The following is a 22,805-nucleotide window of genomic DNA, read 5'->3' as shown; positions in this document are numbered from 1 at the left end:
TTCTTAAAACTTCCAACATTCCAACCTCCCTAAATTTTGATTTGATGCTCATTTTACACCAGAATCGCATTTCCTTTCAGCTCCGTACATAAGTGAGTTCAAACTTAAATTATATACAACTTTTGCGTTAACTCCTTCTTGAGGTATGGTTGTGACTAACAAGGCCAATATTTATTGCATATCACTGAGAATGTGGTGGTGGTGTGTCTTCTTGAACTGCTACAGTCTGTATAGTGAAAATAATTTTATTATTGCTGCAATTCTTTTACTGGCTGCCGTATTTTCATTAACAGAGAAATCTGTGCTCACTTTGTGCAATATTTGTTGCTTTGCACTTATAACAGATTTTTTGTAATTTTTGTGCCACTGCTGGGTTAACCAGTTTTTCTTGCATTTTGCACAGCAGTAATATCATCTCTGACTGTTCAATAATCGATTTCAATAATAAAATTGAGATACATGGACTATTTTTGAGAATTTAAAAATACTGTAAATAATTGTATTTCACCTGAGTTTTTTTTAAACTGTAGCAAAATAATGTGCTACTGCAAATTTAATCGTTATTATGTGACATTTGTTTCTGGAGCTTTGTGGTTGGAAGTACTTCTAATAAAGTTCATTTAAAAGGCTTACGGCACTATTTTTCACTTTCCTGGTCTGTCTGGTTCTTTTATGTATTGCTTTTCTTTGGGAGTCATTGCTATTTAATGCATATTTCCTGGCTTCTTTCCTTCAGCTTACACTGTTTTCTGCCAGAAAATACGTTCCCATTATTGGTTCATTTTTGTTTGAAGGTATGAATTCAAAATCAGCTTTTGGGAGCCTTTGAAATAAAATTCCACAATATACATTAGATACTGAGTGCAAAATGCCCCAAAGCTATTTAGCACTTCTTTTGAAAGAGATTGTTCTCAGTTTTCTGTTAAAACTATTAATTTTGATCTTTTCATAAGTTTAAATGGTAGTGAAATGTTTGAAATAGAGGCACACAATGGGTTTAAAGAGGAGTGCCTGTGTTAGTGGAATAAGATTGGAATATTAAAGGGCTGATATGGACAGGATGGGCCAAATAATTTGTTTTAACCAACTGTTGTTTATAAAGAAACAGACCTTTTGAAACAATACAATTTAGATGCAACTGAAGGGAAGGGGAAATGTAATTCTTCCCAGATTACAGCATATTTTTTGTCTATAATAAAACACTCTTTATAGGAAGGGAGGGAAAATCTGTTTATATTTTCATTAAAATTAGTATAATTGATGGTACTGAAATAGGCTAACTTTGCTGAAGAAAATTTATACAAAACAACTTTCTATGGTGTATTTTAGGAATACTGTTATGGCTTTAAGAGATTGCCTACATGCAGGCATTGTAACTGCACTGGTTGAAACACAGATTATTTCTTTGCTGAGGTGTGGTCACCCTTACCATTCTAGTTTAGGGTTGAATTTCACAAACTAACTTTTGAAATGAAATATAAACATGTAGTGCTCTGCACATGACTGAATATTCCATTTCATATTCTGATATACAACTGAAATGTGCCTTTATTTTCTATAAAACAAAACTTTATTAGACACCTTGAGGACCAACATTGGAGTTAGCAGTTATGTTTTTATCCTCCTACAGCTAGTAAAAATGGAAAGATTCATCAGGTGGTAAAACACAATTGATAAACAGCAAGCCATTAAACATTTACAACTTACACAACAACATTTCTTTGATCAAAACTCAGTTAAATGCTAGAAAAAAAAACCCAGACCTTGGCCTATGATTTTGCTTCCAAGTTGGCATAATTTGCAGGTCCACAAAGCACCCCAAAATTTCACATTCTTCTTTTGGAGGGGTGTGTAGAGTGGACAGGTTTAATGAAAGTTCATAGCTGCCAATCAGCAGAGTTGAAGGGCTGCCAGGTGTGAGGCAGCCTGAGCAAAAGGCCAACTTTGGTACTTCAGACTTAGTTGCAGCACTAAGGAGAATGGTCAATTGAGCTTCACTCCTCACTACCTCCAACCATTCCCCATGCTCAATACATATTAATCCCTACATTACCACTTGCCCCTCATACTCTCTGTGCCAACCGATGCCCGGTATCCAGTTCCTCCAATGTTTATCACAAAGATGTCCTACAATCTTTATTGCTAACCCACAGTCCTCCACTCACTCAATCATGATTCTTCATGTCCTCACTGCCAACCTATGCTCCTTGACCCACTCACTTGTCCCTTCAAACACATTAACTCATACCCCTGTATGTAATTCAGATAATTGCTTCCTGCCTTATAATTTGTTATTAACTGAACCAAACCTCATGTCATTGCAGAACTTTCAACTTTGTGTGGTTTAACATCAATAGATGGTTTTCCACATTGTGAAGAGAAAATTAAGGTGAGGAAATAAACTGTTTCTTAATCTTAGTAATAATCAATTTTTTAAAATGTAAACTTAACCATTTCTTTATTTGCTCCTTAAATATTTATTGTGTTTGTTGTAAGTTGCTTTTGAGGTGGTATTAGCATGCAGGCTAGTGATAATTCAAAAAGAATTGCATGAATGTAGTTCCTTTCAAGATTGAGTAAGCTGCCAGTAGTCACAACCCAGGCGAAGGTCTTATAAATAGTCATAGGGCAAAAATACTGCATAGCATCAAGTGTCTTTGCAGTCATTATTTTGAAACAATTAAAAAATGTTTGCGTGTATGTACTAAAAAGCAAAACTGAATTTTGAATGCTCTTATCTGGTTTGATTTATGGCACCTGATCACCAACCTCTGTCAAACAGCTGCAGCCAGGGAGCGGGATGCCCATCTTGTCAACGGTTGTTTAGTGACCTTGAAGAACCTGAAGAATGATAAGAAAATGTGTACATCTCAAATATACGTTCTTTTTTTTTAAAAGAATTGGTTGCCTGTACAATTACATGCCGTTCATAGAGGAACTTATTTTTGCTGCTGCAACCATTCTGCTCAAGCAGACATATAACACACCAATCACAGTTGCTAAAGGTGTTGCCGATGACTGATTTTAAGTATGCTTTTAAAGATGGAATAAATACAGCATGGTGTGGTGGTTTTGGGGACCGAAGCCTCTCCAATACCAAGTTTGATCAACCTACTAAAATTAATGTCTATTGAGCTTTTCATAAATGTAGATAAAGTGATCAATGAGGCTCCAGCAAAAGTCAGCCAGGACTGAACTAATAATCATAAGTCATGGTCCAATGCACCCATCAGTGCTATGACTTAAAAGTAGTTCAATAGAGATCTTTGTCTTTCTTCATTTTTTTATTTGTTTGTTCTTGAAATATGAATACTGTTAGCACCCCTAGTTGTTCTTAAGAATATGGGATGAGCTTTCCTGGACTGCAACAGTTTGTGAAGTAAAAATGTTCTCCGTTGTGCTGTTAAAGATCAGGAAGCCCAGAATGTTAATCCAGTCATTATGTAGGAACATTTCAGGTGAGGGTGATGTTTGATTTGGAGGAGAAGTTGAAGGTGGTGTTTCCATGCCACTACTTCCCTTTACCTTCCAGGTGATTGATGACTAGTTTTAGAGCTGTTGTCAAATAAATTTTTGAGTTATTATGGTACATCTTCTGGGATGGTACACATTAATGCCATTATGCAACAGTGGTGGATGGAATGCCAGTCAAACGGGCTGCTTTGTCCGAGATGGCATCTTACTCTTTAACTGCTGTAGTTCGATAAGTGCAGCTCTATGTGCAAAGTAGCTCATCCTACTCCTGACTGTGTCTAATAGGTGTAGAATAGGCTTTGGGAGGTCTTAGAATTTCTGACCTTTTGATCTTCTCTTGTAGCCATGTAACTGATCCTGTTATGTTTAGATCAGTGGTTTCCTTTGGGATCTTAATGATGGTATCTTGTTGGGAGTGCTATTGAATTCTATAAGAAGATGGTTAGGCTGTATTGATAATGCAGGTGATGGTTATTTCCTGGCATTTATGTGGCATGAAAGCTCACCTGCCCCTTACCAGCCCTAGCCTGTATGTTCCATGTCTTCGTGCTTGCATGTATGAACAATTCATTATCTAAGAATTTGTAGGTGGAACTTGAACATTGCAATAATCAGTCAAGATCCCCACTTTTGCAATTGTATTGAAGCTGCTCAAGATTGTTGGGTCTCAGGCACTGCTCTGAGAACTTTGCAGCTATATCCTAAGACTTGTAACAGTCACAATCCATGTCATTGGAAAATTTTGCCTAATATTTTGTTGGAAGTCCTTAGCTCTACGTTCGGTTCAGTGTTGCTTTCGTATCAAAGGAGGTCACTCTTCTCGTCTCTTAAATTTCACTCTGTTCAAGTACAATTGTGTTTTGAAGTCAGGAGCACAAGTCACCAAATCGAGAAGTGTGGCGAAGAAATAAAGGTTGCTGATGTTGGGTTGGCATATGCAAGAATATGGCAGACTAGGAATACAGCAAAAAGGAAGGATAGCTTAAGACATCTTGGGATTTCCAACCTCTCTAATAATGATCAGAAAGTTAGCATTAAGGCACTTTATCTAAATGCTCGTAGTATTTGCAACAAAGTAGATGAATTAACAGCACAAATCCTCTTGAATGATTATGATGTGATAGGCATCACAGAGACATGGTTGCAGGGAGTTCAGGACTGGCAGTTAAACATCCAAGGATTCACAACATATCGAAAAGACAGGGAGGTGGGCAGGGGGGGTGGGGTTGCCTTGTTAGTTAAGAATGCAATTAAATCTATGGCACTGAATGACATAGGGTCAGAAGATGTGGAGTCTGTGTCGGTGGAATTGAGGAACCACAAAGGCGCAAAACCATAATGGGAGTTATGTACAGACCTCCTAACAGTGATCAGGACCAGGGGCGCAAGATGCACGAGAAATAGATAGATCGATCATGTCAGAAAGGCAAGGTCACGGTGATCATGGGGGACTTCAATGTGCAGGTGGATTGGGTGAATAATGTTGCCGGTGGATCCAAAGAAAAGGAATTCATGGACTGTTTGCAGGATGGCTTTTTGAAACAGCTTGTGATGGAGCCCACAAGGGAGCAGGCTATTCTGGACTTAGTGCTATGTAATGAGCCAGACTTTATAAAAGACCTTAAAGTAAGGGAACACTTAGGAGGCAGCGATCATAATATGGTAGAGTTCAGTCTGCAGTTTGAAAGAGAGAAGGCAAAATCGGATGTAATGGTGTTACAGTTAAATAAAGATAATTACAGGGGCATGAGAGAGGAATTGGCAAAAATCGACTGGAAGCAGAGCCTAGCGGGGAAGACAGTAGAGCAACAATGGCAGGCGATTCTGGGTATAATTGAGGACACAGTACAGAGGTTCATCCCAAAGAAAAGATAGATTATCCGGGGTGGGATTAGACAGCCATGGCTGACAAAGGACGTCAGGAAATATAGCAAAGAAAAAGAGACAGCCTATGAAGTGGCCAAGAGCACGAGGAAATCAGAAGATTGGGAAGGCTACAAAAACAGACAGAGGATAACAAAGAGAGCAATATGGACGGAGAGGATCAAATATGAAGGTAGGCTAGCTAGTAATGTTAGAAATGGAAGTAAAAGCTTCTTTCAATACTTAAGAAACAAACAAGAGGCAAAAGTAGATTGGGCCGTTGCAAATTGATGCTGGAAGGCTAGTGATGGGAGATACAGAAATAGCTGAAGAATTTAATAATTACTTTGCGTCAGTCTTCACAGTGGAAGACATGAGTAGTATGCCAACAATTAGGGAGAGCTGGGGGCAGAGTTGAGCATGGTAGGCATTACAAAAGAGAAAGTGCTAGAAAAGCTAAAAGGTCTAAAAATTGATAAATCTCCTGGCCCTGATGGGCTACATCCTAGAGTTCTGAGGGAGGTGGCTGAGGAAATAGCGGAGGCTTTGGTCGTGATCTTTCAAAAGTCACTGGAGTCAGGGAAAGTCCCAGACGATTGGAAAATTGCTGTTGTAACCCCCTTGTTTAAGAAAGGATCAAGGCAAAAGATGGAAAATTATAGGCTGATTAGCCTAACCTCGGTAGTTGGTAAAATTCTTGAATCCATTGTCAAGGATGAGATTTCTAAATTCTTGGAAGTGCAGGGTCAGATTAGAACAAGTCAGCATGGATTTAGTAAGGGGAGGTTGTGCCTGACAAACCTGTTATAATTCTTTGAAGAGGTAACAGGTATGTTAGACCAGGGAAACCCAGTAGATGTTATCTCTCTGGACTTCCAAAAGGCCTTTGACACGGTGCCTCACGGGAGGCTGCTGAGCAAGGTGAGGGCCCATGGTGTTTGAGGTGAGCTACTGGCTTGGATTGAGGATTGGCTGTCTGACAGAAAGCAGAGAGTTGGGATAAAAGGCTCTTTTTCAGAATGGCAACCGGTGACGCGTGGTGTCCTGCAGGGTTCAGTGTTGGGGCTGCAGCTGTTCACCTTATACATTAATGATCTGGATGAAGGAACTGGGGACATTCTGGCGAAGTTTGCTGATGATACGAAGATAGGTGGACAGGCAGGTAGTACTGAAGAGGTGGGGAAGCTGCAGAAAGATTTAGACAGTTTAGGAGAGTGGTCTAGGAAATGGCTGATGAAATTCAATGTGAGTAAATGTGAGGTTTTGCACTTTGGAAAAAAGAATACAGGCATGGACTATTTTCTAAATGGTGAGAAAATTTGCAAATCAGAAGTGCAAAGGGATCTGGGAGTGTTGGTCCAGGATTCTCTAAAGGTTAACTTGCAGGTAGAGTCCGTGATTAAGAAAGCGAATGTAATGTTGTCGTTTATCTCAAGAGGGTTGGAATATAAAAGCAGCGATGTGCTTCTGAGGCTTTATAAAGCTCTAGTTAGGCCCCATTTAGAATACTGTGTCCAATTTTGGGCCCCACACCTCAGGAAGGACATACTAGCCCTGGAGCGTGTCCAGCGGAGATTCACACGGATGATCCCTGGAATGGTAGGTGTAACGTATGATGAACGGCTAAGGATCCTGGGATTGTACTCATTAGAGTTTAGAAGGTTGAGGGGAGATCTATTAGAAACTTATAAGATAATGTATGGTTTAGAAGGGGTGGACGCTAGGAAGTTGTTTCCGTTAGGCGGGGAGACTAGGACCCGTGGGCACAGCCTTAAAATTAGAGGGGGTAAATTTAAAACTGAAATGAGACGACATTTCTTCAGCCAGAGAGTGGTGGGCTTGTGGAATTCATTGCGACGGAGTGCAGTGGAGGCCGGGAGATTGGATACCTTCAAGGCAGAGATCAACAAATTCTTGATCTCGAAAGGAATCAAGGGCTACGGGGAGAGTGCAGGGAAGTGGAGTTGAAATGCCCATCAGCCATGATTTAAATGGTGGAGTGGACTTGATGGGCTGAATGGCCTTACTTCCACTCCTATTTCTTATGGTCTTAAAACTGGCTGCATGCTTTATTAAGATATTGCTGAGGGGAAACATCTGGATTGGGAATAGAAAAGGGTCAAAGATGGAAGTTGGAGGCACAGCAGATATTCTGATTAGGATAAATAGGGAATAAGTGCTGTGTCACATATATAAGATACAGATGATGCAACAGGAAAGTATCATCAAGTTAGTAACAAAGTAAATACAGAAATCTATGAAAGGCAACGATGGAATGACCCACAGAAGGAAACCCACACAATGGTGATTTGACCAGTTTGGTCATGATGGGGGTGCTAAATTGAAGCATTCAAACCAGGAATGATATACATGGATTTGTTGGTAACAAATTTATTCATAAGTAAGCTTGAGTAATTGACTATAAAAGCAGATTCAAATGCAGTGTTTTTAAGGGTCATCTAACATGTGGAAGATGAAATGGCAAAATCTGAGTGACATAATTCAAAGCAGCAGAGGCAAAAATGCTGAATGAAAACCATGTTTTAAGATGAATTTATATTAAGCAGTAACAACTTCTTTTTATACTTTGATCTTTTTTCTATTGATGCATAATGTTAGGATTCTTTTCATAATAGTAAACCCGAATGTTATGAATTTTATTGATACTGAACACTTGCAATTATAATTTTCTTCTTGCTTTATTTTTGAAGTGGATGCAAGAGATGTGGAAATCTGAACCTTGCTATGCAAACTATGGTGTCAATGGAACAGTGTGTTCATTTATTGTATATCTCAGCGAGGTACGTACTTTAAGTTCTTAAAAACAGAGTTGTCTAACATTTTGGGATTACATGCCATGCATACACAAATTTATGCCTTACTTATGAGCACTCCTGCAACACCCAATTTTCAATAACTAATAGCCAGTCTGTCATGTAATGTAATTTCATCGTAGTTTTCTCATGCATTCGACTTTGGGGGAAAAAGACTGAGGGTACTGACATTGCAATAATCTTCAATGGAAACAGTCATCAGAAGCTAGGCTAAATTTAAATCATAGGACCACAATTGTCAACAGTGCAGAAGCAGGTCAGTTTTTCATTTATTTCTACATTGCAAATGGTGAGCCATAGATTTAAGACAGAAATAGAAATACCTCGAACAACTCTTTCACTGAGTTGCAGCAAGACTTTGGTTGTCAGATTTGCAAAATTCAGCAAAATATTATTATTGCATTATTTTAAACTGGTTTGCTACATTGTGTATTTATTATGTCACTTGTGTTAACCATCTTTATTTTACCATACTCACTTGTTTAAAAATTCCAAACAATTGCATAGAGATTTCCTATTCACATACAAAGTACATGTATTCTTTGTGAACTTCATGTAAGAAGTGTGAGCAGGAATGGATTATAAGGCCTGTTAAGCCTGGCCCGTTATTCGGTACAATCCTGGTTGATAGTTAGGATGAACTCCACTCTCTTACCACTTGGTTTGATTTCAAGAATAAAAATCTACCTATCTCGCCCTTAAATACAATGATGATGAAACCTCCACAACTATGAGTTAGAGAATTCCAAAGATTCACAACCCTTTGAGTTTAGACATTTTATTTAAAAATCTCAGTTCTCAATTATTGTCATCTTATCCTGAGACTTTGCCCCAGTGACTCTTCAGCCAAGAGAGCAATTTCACAGTGTCAAGCCCCTTCAGAACCTTGTATTTTTCAAAGAGGTCCCCTCGCCCTTGTCTAAACTTGGCATGGTGCCAGCTCAAGTTATTTTGATCGGGAAACAGTCTGATTTGGGAAACAATGAATCTAATGAAGCTTTGATGCATTGCATTGAATACAAGTATAAGCTTCCTTAGGTATGGAGGCTAAAACTGCACACAGTATTCCAAGAGTGGCCTTGCAAAAGCCTTGTACAATCTCAGCAGGACTTCCTTATTACTAATCTTCTGTCTTCTGTCAGTAAAGGCCAACATGCCAAATGCTTTCATAGTTGCTCACTGTGCCAGTGTGGTAAACAGATATATTTGTACAAATACAACCAAGTCTCTTTGAACATCAACATTTACAAGTTTCAAGTTTAAAACATGCTGATTCTCTGTTCTTACTATCAAAGTGAATAAGATTGTACCTCCCACAAAATAACCTGTCTGCTGTTATGTAGCTCACTCAATCTGTAAAAATACTTCATGAAACATTTTTGTGTCTTTCTCACAGACTACTGCCAAGCTTTGTATTGTCAATAATCATAATTACATTACTATCAGTCTCTAAGGCTAATTCATTAACATTGAGTGTAAGTACAGTAGCTGTGGCTCTAGACACAACCTGCCAATGTAAAAATGTCCCATTTTTCCCTGCTCAGCTCACTGTTCACTAACAAATCCCCTGTGCATGTTAATATAATTCCCTCCAATTCAGTGAGTCCTTGTGTAGCGTCTTTTGGAAATTCAACTACGTTTACTGATTCCCTTTTTGTCTCCTGTCCTGCTTGCATTCTAAAGAAATTCTAGTAAATATGACAAACATGACTTCTATAAAACGATGTTGATTTTGATTGTAACGTGACTTCTGATTTTTTTCAATAAATTCCAGAATTTCCCATGATTAATGATAGTAACTGGCCTGTACAGTTCCCTGTTTTGTTTCTTCTCATACCTTGAATTGAGAAATTACACTTGCTAAGTTCCAATCTGCTGGGGCCGTTCTAGAATTTAGGTAATTATGCAAAATCATCTGCATAGCATCCAGTACTAATTTATAGTGTTTGTATTTAAATTATTTGTTACATGATTTAATGTTATTAATTTAGTTTAGAATATTTATAACAACAAATGGGACTTTATTTTTCCTCTTCCTTTTCTCACCACCCTTTGTCTCCTTCTTCACTACTTAAATGTATCAGCATACTGCAAATTGCATTCCAAAACCAGAACTAAATGGGATTGTTTCTTTGCCCATTGTCAATGCACAGTTACAACAATCCTAAGTCAAAGGTCCATCCAATCCGTTTTCCATGTTTAGAATGACTAAAGTCAAATTTAACACTATTGTTACTCCAGCTGAGATCAAATTTTCAGGAAATAAACTCTCTCACATAAAGTAATACAAAATACTATCATACCACTCAAACTTGTAGCCTTCATTTTACTACTCATGAAAAAAGTGAAAAACTTTGCATTACTGAATGTTATTTTTGCTTATAGTGTAGATTAAGTTCTGACCATGCTGGGCACTGAATAGTATGTGAAATAAAACAGGAAGTGCAACAGCAGAGTTCAAGCAAGTGATTTAATAATAATTAGCAGGTGCCAAATTGTCAGTCATAGAGTCATCCTTTGGTCTAACTTGTCCATGCCGACCAGGTATCTTAAATAAATCTACTCCCATTTGGTCCATATCCGTCTAAACCTTTGCTATTCATATACCCATCCAGATGTCTTTTAAATGTTGTAATTGTACCAACTTCCACCATGTCGTCTGGCAGCTCATTCCATAAACACACCACCCTCTGAAAATATTGCCCCTTAGGACCCTTTTTTAAAAATGTTTCTTCTCTCACCTTAAATGTACACCATCTAGTTTTGAACTCCCTCACCCTGGGAAAAAGACCTTTTTTGTTTACCCTATCCATGCCCATCATGTTTTTATAAACCTCGATAACGTCACCCCTCGGCCTCTGACACTCCAGGGAAAATAGCCCCAGTCTATTCAGCCTCTCCCTCTTGCTCAAAATTTCCTTGTAATTTCCCGGCAATTTCTTTGTAAACCTTTTCTGAACCCTTTCAAGCTTCACGACATTCTTCCTTTAAGAGAGAGATCAGAATTACATGCAGTATTCCAATAGTGGCCTAACCAATGTCCTGTACAACTGCAACGTGACCTCCCAACTCTATAATCAATGCACTGACCAATAAAGGCAAGCATACCAAACACATACACTACGTACCTATCGATCTGCAACTCCACTTTCAAGGAACTATGCATCTGTTCAGCAACACTCCCCAGAACCTTACCATGAAGTGCATAAATCTTACTCTGATTTGCCTTTCCAAGATGTAGTACCTCCCATTTATCTAAATTAAACTCCATCTGCCCATTTTAAACCATAAATTACAACCCTGTCTCCCAGAATTGTTAACTTTTTTAGCCTCTTTACAGAAGATAATCAGAGACACCTTCACGCCAAGAAACTCAGAAGTAGGGCATCTGTTATTCAATGCCTTAACTTCTAAAAGTGACCTTGAAGATAACACAAGTTTGTTTTAACTATAGTTAATTCCAAGGTTGTTTGAATTGCACTAATTTTCCAGGTTTGTTTGAATTGTGCTTATTTTGGGGTTTCTTATCAATTTCTTAACCAGGTGCCCCAGTTTATCTACATTTTTTTTTATATTCTGAAATAGTCTAAATCATCACCTATTCATAATATTCCTTTTTTTCCTCTTCACAACACGTCATTTTACCATAAATGAAGGGAAATTTTTCAAAACATCGTATAAAGTTTCATATTCATAACATTACCAAAATTCTATTCTATTTTAATAATCAAATAAATTGAGTTTCTCTTCCTGGTAAACTTGCTACATTGTCAGTGCATTACTTTGAGCACAACAGCACATTAATTGGTTTGGACCATTCATCTTGGTGAAAACAAGAAATAAGTGCAAGTGAAGCCAAAGTTTATATTGAGCTGTAAACATTGAACTGTATAGTGGTGTCATCATTAATAATGATAGAAATATTGATTTTTTTTTTAAACTGTTCTTCATGAAGTCACTATGGACAGAGTGAAAGAGACTTGTAAAGACTGAGAAATCTTCAACAGTGATATAGGTAGGACTCCTAATAGAATAGAATGATAAATGTGCAATGATGACCTACGTAGTATGATATTGTTGTTAGTATAAACAGCAAGGATAAACAAAAACTTGAAAGGATCGTTCAAAATCTGTTGAAAATTGGGACTAATGCTATTCCCAATAACTTGGAAATAAACAAGAATTCGCCATTTGGAAAAGCAACAGGTGAATTCATCTGTGGTTAAAAAAGGATGACAAAAGACAGGCATTCCCACTGTACAATAAATAAAATGGAAGAGTCTGCCATTCAGGGCTTTGGTATATTCCAAACAATTAGCTTGAGTGGAAGAATTAAAGAAACAGATCCTACTCCAAGCTAGAAAGGGGAAAAAAAACAAAATCTGTCTCTTATTCTGTCATATTGTTTTATTTTAATGCCCTATATTAATTGTCTATATTTATTTAGATTGAGAATTTCTGCCCTATGCTTCCAGTAAGAATAAATGACGTTGCTAATAATGATACCTTAAAACCCAAGGTGAGAAAGTTGAATTATTAGCATACTTTCAATGTTTTTTGAAATAATGTATTGGGAGCAGTTTTTTTGAGTATAATTCAAATGTACATATTTTGAAAGCACATTACACAGTTCACAAGATATTTTTATGCATTCCATTAGTCATTCTATAAATATAATAAATGCATCTTGAATTTTTTTACACTTGTCAGTGATGTTTGTTAATATTGTGGAATTGGGAAACTCAAACCTTTTTATTTCTAGAGACCTCACTCCAAACTCTGTTCCCTACCAACACTATACCTGTCCTTGCTAAGAGACTGAAATTAAGCTGGACATGAACTTCTGCCATATTGCAGAGCTCTCCATCATAGCAAAGATAGCAGAATTGCTGAAAAACGGGCGTCCTGACACCACCTGATGAGGAGTCATCTTGATACGAAACATTGGCTTGAGCTTTCTCCACGGATGCTGCCTGACCTTCTGTGATTTTCAGCATGTTTTTGATCTTCAGTACAGATTCTAGCATCTGCAGTAATTTACTCCTGAATTATTTCTGACGTTATTTTAAAATAGTTTCTATCTTAAGTGTTCATAACCACACTGAACACCACCTACCCAACTAACAAGTACCAAAATACTAATAAGCTTAGTCTTCTTACTCTCTCACTTAATTGCAGAAAAGCATGCAGACTTAACATGGCTGTTCCCAGTATTTAAAGACCTTTGCAGAGACAAGTCTGGTTGCTGCACCCTAGCTCTACATAATGTGGATGCAGGATAGGCCTCTCCCATAAGGCAAAATCCATATTGGTAGTCCCAGGAAAGCTGGCCCAGGTTCAGGAGTGATTAATTATGTGCTGGAATACCAACTAACAGAGCTGAGCAATGGAAGTTGCAGCTATTTGTGCGTGTGCCCAAGTTGGACAGTTTCACAAGGCACTAGATGGACAACGAATAAATGACCAGAATTGAATCCTCCCTGATACTCCAACTGAAAGATTACATGGATAGGTAACATCACCTATGTTAACAAGGTAGACTTACTCAGGGAAACTGGCAGGATCCCTTGATTGCCCATTCAAAAGAAATTTCTGCCTTGCCAACTCCAAACTATGCCGGTGTTTAGTCATGCTGTTGAGACGCTGAAATGCTCAAGCTGCCTTTTGAAAGGCCAATGAACTGGATAGTGACCGATTTATCTAATTGTGTAGTGTACCTAATTGACCACCTAGTGTACAGCAATACATGGGAAACATGCTTAGAACAACTGGAAGTCCTCTTCTAGAATGTACAGTCAGTTGATCTCACGGTCAGTCTCAGAAGAGGGAGTTTAAGGCCCAAGTGACCTTTGTAGGACACACGGTCACAGTAGGTCAAGGACGAGGACTGCCAAGTGTGACTAAGGTAGAAGTTATATCACCATTCCCCATTCCTGCAACAAAACAGGAAATTGACTTTGTTTTTTGGGAATGTGAGAGTTCTTGTGAGAAATTGTGTCAAACTTCAAAGTAGTAACTGTGCCACTGACTAACCTGCTACAGTTACAAGTAAAGATTGCATGAACTGAGCAATGTCAAACTGCTTTCTAGAAGATTGAGGGCCATTTTAACACACAAGGCTGTGCCTGCAGTTCCAAACTTTAAACAAGCTATCAATTTAACCAACATGAGTGACATCAGGATGGGGCTATCCTCCTTCAGAGGGGCAAATCTGGAATGGAGAGACCAATTGAGCACTTTGCCAAAAAAAATCAAAGAAAGTATTCCACAGGATAAAAGGAAACCGTTAGTTTATTACTGGCTCTCAAATACTTTAATATAAATATCGAAAATGGATACTTAGAGATCACCATCTATACTGGCCACAAACCATTAACTTTGTTGAAAATTTTAGGATCCAGAATGCCAAGTTATTCTGATGCAGGTCATTCTTTCCGATCGTATCACCTCAAAATCCACCCACTTTGCCAAGAAATAAAATGTGATTCCAGGTGCTTAATCCATAATTAGAACTGAAAAGATAATGTTGAGTTTATTCCTATGATGTGGGCATTACTGGCCAGGTCATCATTTATTCCCTATCCCTAATTGGCCCAGAGGGATGTTGCAAGTCAACCACATTGCAGTGGGTCTGGAGTCACGTAAGCCAGACCAGAGAAGGACGACAGACTGCCTTTCTTAAAGGACATTAGTGAACCAGATGAGTTTTCTTCAGACAATCGACAGTGGTCACCATTTGACCCTTAATCCCTGACACTCATTGGATTAAATTTCTGCCATGGTGGGATTTGAACCTGTATCCACAGAACATTACCTGGGTCTCTGAATTAATAGTCCAGTGACAATACCACTACACCATCACGTCCCTGACACACACTGCCTCCAGTGACTGCAACATTAGAAGATGAATGTGTGTGTTTGTTTACTTTTTTACATAGTGAATTATTTTTCACCCATTGTAATGTAATACGACTGAATATAATTTCATTTTGTCGTCCAGTGGAAATGTTATGACCACTGGTTAGAATTCTGAAGTACTGTGGATGATTTTAACTTGTAATCCAAAATGCTTCTTTAAATGAGGGCTTAGACAAGCAAATCATTTGAGGTTTTCTAGTGGGACTGTACATTCTCATGTGTAGCAGCCTAAATTCAAGCGTTAGGGTGCTTAAAAAAAACTGTCAAGGAACTGCTCCCTCGTCATTCCTGGATTGAAGATAAAGACCTTCTGTTATTTCTGAATGATTCAGGTGAGTTACACTAAAGAAAATAGGAAAACAAAATGAATCTCTCTTACCCTGAATGCTGGAACTTAGTGGCAGCTGAAAGGAATTGGAACTACAGAATTTCAACGAATCCGCAAAACTACAAATTAAGAAACTGGTCAACTGCCAACATCAATGCCACTGGTAATCTCTACTACAACGGCAGCAATGTTCAACTATCCACTCTTCGTCAACAATTCAGACACTGATCTGTATAGTTTTTAACTTTTATCTTTTTAGTCTCCCCAATTTTTTATGATCTTGTCTGTGTGCATTGCATTACTCATTGCTCTTGCTTCTAGTAATTAATTAAGTATTTTAATGCTTTTAAAGTGTGAGTTAGTTGGGTCTGGGAGAAGGGAATCCACAAGATTTTAAATTAACTTTCTTGCCTGTAACTAGTGATCATGTGAATAAAGAAGAGCCAGTTCATCCATTTTCGTCTCGAAATTGCAATATTCTGTCTGGTACAGTAACATAGTAGAGACCCTTGTTGGGGTATGGTCAGAGCAGAGTTGTTATTACAGTAATCACCAGTGCTGTATTTGGGAGAATATATTTGAACCAAAATTTGCATCAGGAAACAACATTAATCCTGCAAAGAAAGTTACAATTCTTTATTATTCTTTTTCTTCCACTGTTACATTATTTTCTGTTTGGTGTTCAGAATCATTATTATCCTATTATTGTTAGGCCAAGGTTGCAACCAGCCTGGATGGTTTGCTGGAAATGCTGGCTGAACGTAAAGAACTCACATGGATAAAGCTGAGAATAGAAAGAATGAAGGAGAACTGGATAATGGATATGAAAGCATTGGCAAAGAAGCAGAATTTAGAAAATCGACCAAAAAAAAAGGTATAACATTATAAATATGTTACCTTCAAAATTTGTCTTTTTGTTCTTATGAAAATACTTCATTTCCCATGAGATAATTTGGTTAACATCCAACTGCACTTGCATATGCATCTAAAGATATGATTTTTATATAGTGAACAGTTTTTTTAAGAGGCAAAAAGCATACATTTGAAGTGACTATACAGTTTCGTTGCATATGCTTCCATTAATACAGTTGTTTTCAAACATAGGAATATACAACAACTTGCATTTATGTAAAATGTAAATTCGTGTGTGTGCATGTGTGCAAATCTATATACATGCCCACCTGGTTGACATTGGAACAATGTACCAAAAAACTGAACAAAAATGAGTAATGCAAGACAGAATATAATTAAAGGAGAAGATGAACGTGGAGGGCAGCAGTTGTTCAGGGAGAGAAATCAAATGAGGCTGTTGATGGAGAAATTGGATGACGATGCTAGAGGCCAGGAGGATTTTGGAGAGAGAGAGGTTGAAGCTTTTGAAGGAGGTTACAGAGATGGGACATGTGTGGTTATGCAAAGTTCAAACACAAAAAGAAAAGCTTTAGGTTTTTAGTTGTTGTGAGGTCAAGTCCTAGTAAATGTCAGTGAGGCTAGAAATAAAGTGAGACCAGTGTGGGATAAATGACCAAAGATAGTTTTATCCTTTCTCATTCTTGAATAGGATAGAGACCTTGGAAAGATAATATCACAATTTAATAGCAATCTATTTTTGTAATTTGTACTTGGTAAGCCCCCGTGGGTCTTCAGTGGAGGTTCCATTTAAGGATTTGCTGCATGTCCTGAGGTAGAGTTTCCACTGGACATGATAGTGTTTTTCTGTACAAAACCCCTCCTTTTGTGGCAGTATTCAATCTTCTGTCATTTGTTAATGGTGAATACAGCAATGGAGAACAATTTACATCTTGTGGAGTTATTAGAACCAGAGAATTAATTGTTTGTCTTTGCACTAGACAAAATCATGAAAACCATTGCTGCACTTACTTAATGGATCTTCTTCATGATCATTGACAAGTTTTTGATCTCTAGGAATATGCTGTATGCCTAAACATTACTATTATACAGCATTTGAACAACAGCTGTAGGTTGCGGGCCTTCCCAATATTTCCCAGTGAAATACCAGAAAGACACAAGCTTGGGTCCCTATCAAAAACTTTGTACCTGAGCCAGAAGGTCTATCATCCTGAAGAGCCATAGCAGACTCAAAACATTAATGCTGTATCTTGCTCCATAGATCCGAATTTCTGTAGCATTTTGTGTGTGCTTTGGATTTCCAGCATCCACGGTGTTTTGATTTAAACTCTATCGTCCTGTCTGACAACTGTGCAGCTGAATAAAAATAGCTTTCACAATCTTGGTGTTGGACCTTGGGATGAACTTTGACCACATTTGTGCCATCACTAAGACCAACTTTTTCCACCTCTACACTGCTCAATTCCACCTCTGTCTCAGTTCATCTGTTGCTGAAATGTTCATCCAAATGTTTTTCACATCCAGACCAGTACAATCCTGCCTGACCAGTCTACCATACTGTATCATCTATAAACATGAAGTTGTTCAAAATTCTATTGCCTATGTCCGAATTCACACCTAGTCGTGGTCACCAATCATCGTGATTTGAGCGACTGGCGAAGCAAGAGCTTTATTTTAAAATTTGAATCTATTTTAAAATCCTTCTATTGCCTTACCTTCCTTATCCATGTCATCTCCTTCACCCCTACAAACCAAGAGATTGAATCATATTTTTGCCTTTGAGCCTTTGTGATTTTACTTGCTCCAACCATACTTCAGCTGCCAATGTCCTAAGCTTTGGAACTCCTTTCTTAAACCTCTCTCCTTCTGTTTCTACTTTAAGAGCCTTCTTCAAATCTCTACCATTATTTCCTATGCAGGTTGTTACCAATTTTTGTTTGATGGTTTTCCTGTGGAGTAATTTGAAATTTTTTATTGCATTAGACATGCTGTATAATTACAAATTGTCGGTGTTCTGAACAATGTTATATCCATTTTAACCATTGTTCTCCAGTCGTGGTTGTAAATATTTTGCCCTTAGACCTGGTACAACTAAATACCACAAATGCCAATTAAAGATGACGTATTATAGCTTTCAATATTTTGTGATACAATAAGCTTGGTATTGTAATTTTGCTCGTAATGTGTACTTAGTGCAGGTATTTTTACTAGTTAGCATTTGTGCAAATGCGTCAGAGGTCAACGAGCAGTAATGAACACACAACACAACACAACGCTTAAAGGAGACTTGTACTGAAATAGACAAGATTTAGCCTCTCTGGCAAGTTGACATGATATCTAATGTCTGTAAGCTTTAGACCATTCAAAGCATTGGTGTGATGAGGAATATAGCAAACTCAGTTTGCATATGTGATAGTGGGGTTGAGTAGAGTGGTGAAACTCAGACTGCAACTTTTGGATTTCCAAATTTGACCACACTGCTGCCTCTAACTAAAGTTGCTACAGTGTTCATGTATGAATAACAGTGATCAACATTAATCTTATTTTTACAGCAATTTATAAGTCATTGCCACCAATATCTCAAAAACAAGATTGAAAATCTGAACATATGCTATGCTTTTTTGAATGCAGAAAGCACCAGAGTTTGTTAGCTGCTACAGTAAATGTGAGGAAGACAATTGAGGGTGAAACAACACTTACCTCTTCATCTTAACACTCCGAGGGGGAAAACATTCAAATTTTAAGTAGTGAAATCATTCCACTTGCAGCAAAAACTCTCCAAATTGAACAACCCGGGAAAAGTCAGAAGTTGGCAGATTGTAAACTGAAAATGTTATGCCATTCAACTTTCCTACCATCTTGAGCTCGAGGATCCTCTTGGTATCCCATCTCTAGGTTGGATGGATCATCCCTCAGCAATCTCTATCCACCTACTTGTTTGGTTAATAAGATCATCATCATTCCCCCATTTGTGCGAGAGCTCATCTCACTGCAGCCCCTCAGATCCCACAGCAGAACCTCACGGTAAGAGAAACCCCCAAGGAACACTGTTTCTATATTTGCTGCAGTATCAAACATCCAAGAGCTGGTAGGTTTGTGAAACACAAGTTGCAGTCCCTTTAAATTGGAATCCTTCCTTGACCAGAAATGAAATTTCCCTCTTGCTTCCTTAATTTACCTCAGAAACCTGGGCCTTTTAATGCTGTGGCTCAGGGGAAAATGTTTCGGCTAAGCTTGTCAATTACTAAATCTGTTTCCTCACCCACAAATGTTCTTGCCTGTTCTGCTCACAATATTCTGCCCAATGATTATGCCTCCACCCTGGTTGGAGAGGAACAGTCACAATGAACAATAGAACTATTGTACTAAGAGACATAAAATATTTTTCCTCTAAAACTCTACATCTCTGGATATAATTCCAGTGCTGGTAGCAAAGCGCCATTAGCTTGTCCAACTACTCCTCTTGCTTGAGCCTAAACAGCATCAGTGGACCCTTCAACCAAATGGTACTTTCTGTTCTATCTCAATTGTGTTGTCATCTAGTATTGTCCATGTACAAAAATTTGCATGTTTTATAACAAGCCACTGCTTGGTCACCAGAAGCAAGTAAAAAATGGTCCCTTTTTGTCAAACAGGAGCTGTCTTGTCTATGTATTTGAGTAGAATATGTGCGCTTTTACAGTGAACTGTTAGAGATGCTCAGTTGAAGTCAAGTGTAAGCAAAATACAATAACAGATCTAATGTACTTTCATAAGGGTCACTGGACCCATACATTAACTGATCTTTCTTCACAGATGCTGCCAGACCTGCCGAGCTTTTCCAGCAACTTCTGTTTTTGTCACAGAAATAAAAGCTAATTGCGCCTTTCATACTTTAGAGCATTAACAACTATGATGCTTTTAAAATTTGATTTTGTATAAAATCATGAAAACAAGAGCTAATCATTTCTCTTTGTCAGATTTTACTTCATTTAGGTCTTTTGACAAAGGAGTCAGGATTTAAGATAGCCGAGAATGTCTTTAAAGGAGGCCCACTTGGGGAATTGGTGCAGTGGAGTGACCTCATTGCCTCAATATATTTATTAGGTCACAACATGATGCTTTCTACATCAGTAAATGAGTTGAAAGGGTAAGCTATGCACAAGTCTCCTAAAAATATTTGGCAAAAAGTAACACACACAACTGAATCAAAGAATTGTCTATATGCTGACATGTTTCAGCTGGGTACAACCCCAACTTAAAATTATCGTGCTGTGAATAACGATGTAATGAATGCTAACACTGAAAAATAAAGTTGAAACTATTTCTTTACATAAATGCAAAAACAAATGTGGGACTAAATATAGAGTATAACTGAAATTAGATCATGAGATATAGAAACAGTTAGGCCATTCGATCCATCAAGTCTGCTCTGCCACTTGATCGTGGCTGATTTGATTCTCAACCCCATTCTCCTGCCTTCTCCCCATATCCCTTGATTCCCTTACCAAACAAGAATTTCTTAAATACACTCAAATGACTTGGCCTTTGTGGCAATGAGTTTGACAGATTAACCACACTCTAGCTGAACAAATTCCTCCTCCTCTCAGTTCGAAAGTGTTGTCTCATCACTCTGAGGCGGTTCCACAAACGTAGTATGTTTACTGATGGAATGTTTAAATTTATAATACACATACTCATGCTATATGTTATTTGTTGGATGGATAAAGTGGCATTAAGAAGCAGGTGAGTGTATTGTTCACAGTGTGAGGCCATATGCACTGACAACATCTCATCTGGCATTACAGACTCATGCCTCGGAGCAAACTGCTACCAGAACTGTTGTTTTAGGACAGCTATTACACTGGCTTCTTCCTGGCAACAGAAAGTTGTTCAGTTGTGTCCTATCCACAAAAATAATCTAATCTAACCTAACCAATTATCACTGAAATGCTTTCTGATGACTGTCATAAACTTAGAGCAAATGTAGCAACAGATGGTAGACAACTGTGGTATAGAAAGTAATGCAACGTTAATGACTGACACGTTGAATAATATTTTTATGGAAAGGTATGTGACTTCACTGTTTACCTCCCACATATTGAAGAGAAAATGTTTATTTTTCCTCAAATTCTCCTTTTCTTAATTACATAAGTCATAAAACACATTTTGGCCCTCTCTAAAGTTTAAGATGCATTTTATCACTACTCTCCAATTCTTTTTTTCTTCTTAAAAATACTGTTATGTAAATTAATAATACTTGTCTTGCTGTATGTTATTCCTCCAGTGCGTTATGAAGTTGATGATAGGAAACAGTTTCAACCCAATGGACTCCTTGGGTTGGATTTTACATAATAAAAGATGATCAGTGGTTCGTCCACTGCCTGCCCATTCAGTCCTGACCATGTCCCCAGAATAAGCAACCTTCCTGCCCTTTTGAAAAATGTAATTAACAATGAATTGAACTTGTCAGCAAACCAACTGTTCCAAGTATTACTCTGCTGACATATTGCTACAGTTGGAAGGAAAGTTGGGTGTATCTCTTATGGGGTGCTGTGTGGGGTTGGGAGCAAGCACTAAGATGATACAATACCTTCGCTTTGAGGCCCTGCTTGAGCTCCCAATCCATTTCCCCTCCAATTCCTTAATGTCTGTCCTGATGCCTTTCCTGCCCTGAAAGTCCAGTGCTTAACATTAATTTGAGATCCATTGCTGTATTCCTTGCATCCCTGCACTGCCCAGTATGAGGTTCTGGTACTCCTGGAGCAGTTAGCTAATCTGATTGATTAGCAGGTAGTTATCAAGGACAACAATTCCTCTCTCTCTGATAGGGAAGTACCTCTTCCTGCTCATTAAAGCTACCCACAATGTGAAACCACTGTGGGATGCCCTTTTTTAAAATTGGTCACTTTGAAACAGCCTTTTGTAATGTTAAATGAGGGAGAAATGAACAATATGCATTCCTCCCTCCCCCACCTTAAAATTCAGCCATTCGTTTTACATTTCATTACATATGTACAGTAAAGACTGAGCTCTTCATAGTTGGGGTAATGCCCTGCAAACTACTTGCATGTTTCCTAGAAGTTAGTTTGATGTAGAAGTGGCAAAAACCTGTTAACAGGTTAACTAACTAATCAGATTGATTAACTAGCATAGGAACAGGAGTAGGTCATTAGCCACTCGAGCCTATTCCACCATTCTATGACATCATAGATGATTCATGGCCAAACTGTACATATCTGCCTTTGGCCCATGTCCCATTTTGCTTTACGAACCTTTATTTATTTTAGACATAATATTAACAACCGATCCAGCATCCACTGCCATTTGTGGAACAGAATTCCAAACCTCTACCACCCTTTATGTAAAGAAGTGCTTCTGAACATCTCTCCTCGACAATGTGGTCTTAATTCTCCTGGTCCTAATTCTCAGATTATGCCTGTTGTTCTAGAATCTCAAACCAGTGGAAATAGTGTATCTTTATCTTTGTCTTCCCTGTCTTTTCCTGTTAATGCCTTGAAGACTTCAATCAGATAACC

The 22,805-nt window shown here is 38.1% G+C and overlaps 1 protein-coding gene across 5 annotated transcripts in view; it reads left to right on the top strand.

Annotated features, from left to right (window-relative positions):
• Positions 1-22,805, top strand: part of LOC125461933 (alpha-1,6-mannosylglycoprotein 6-beta-N-acetylglucosaminyltransferase A-like) — a 78,862-nt gene that overhangs the window by 22,012 nt on the left and 34,045 nt on the right. For all 5 annotated transcript variants that reach the window (XM_048551338.2, XM_048551355.2, XM_059654750.1 and 2 more), the window contains 5 exons: positions 2,325-2,389; positions 8,049-8,138; positions 12,619-12,690; positions 16,130-16,291; positions 20,247-20,416. In XM_048551338.2, the coding sequence (XP_048407295.1) occupies positions 2,325-2,389; positions 8,049-8,138; positions 12,619-12,690; positions 16,130-16,291; positions 20,247-20,416 (559 nt within the window). The remainder of the gene's footprint in view (positions 1-2,324; positions 2,390-8,048; positions 8,139-12,618; positions 12,691-16,129; positions 16,292-20,246; positions 20,417-22,805) is intronic.

This window comes from Stegostoma tigrinum, chromosome 2, assembly GCF_030684315.1.
Source record: "Stegostoma tigrinum isolate sSteTig4 chromosome 2, sSteTig4.hap1, whole genome shotgun sequence".
Classification (NCBI taxonomy): domain Eukaryota; kingdom Metazoa; phylum Chordata; class Chondrichthyes; order Orectolobiformes; family Stegostomatidae; genus Stegostoma; species Stegostoma tigrinum.
The sequence above is the reverse complement of the archived record's forward strand: the minus strand, read 5'-3'. Positions and strand labels throughout refer to the sequence as shown.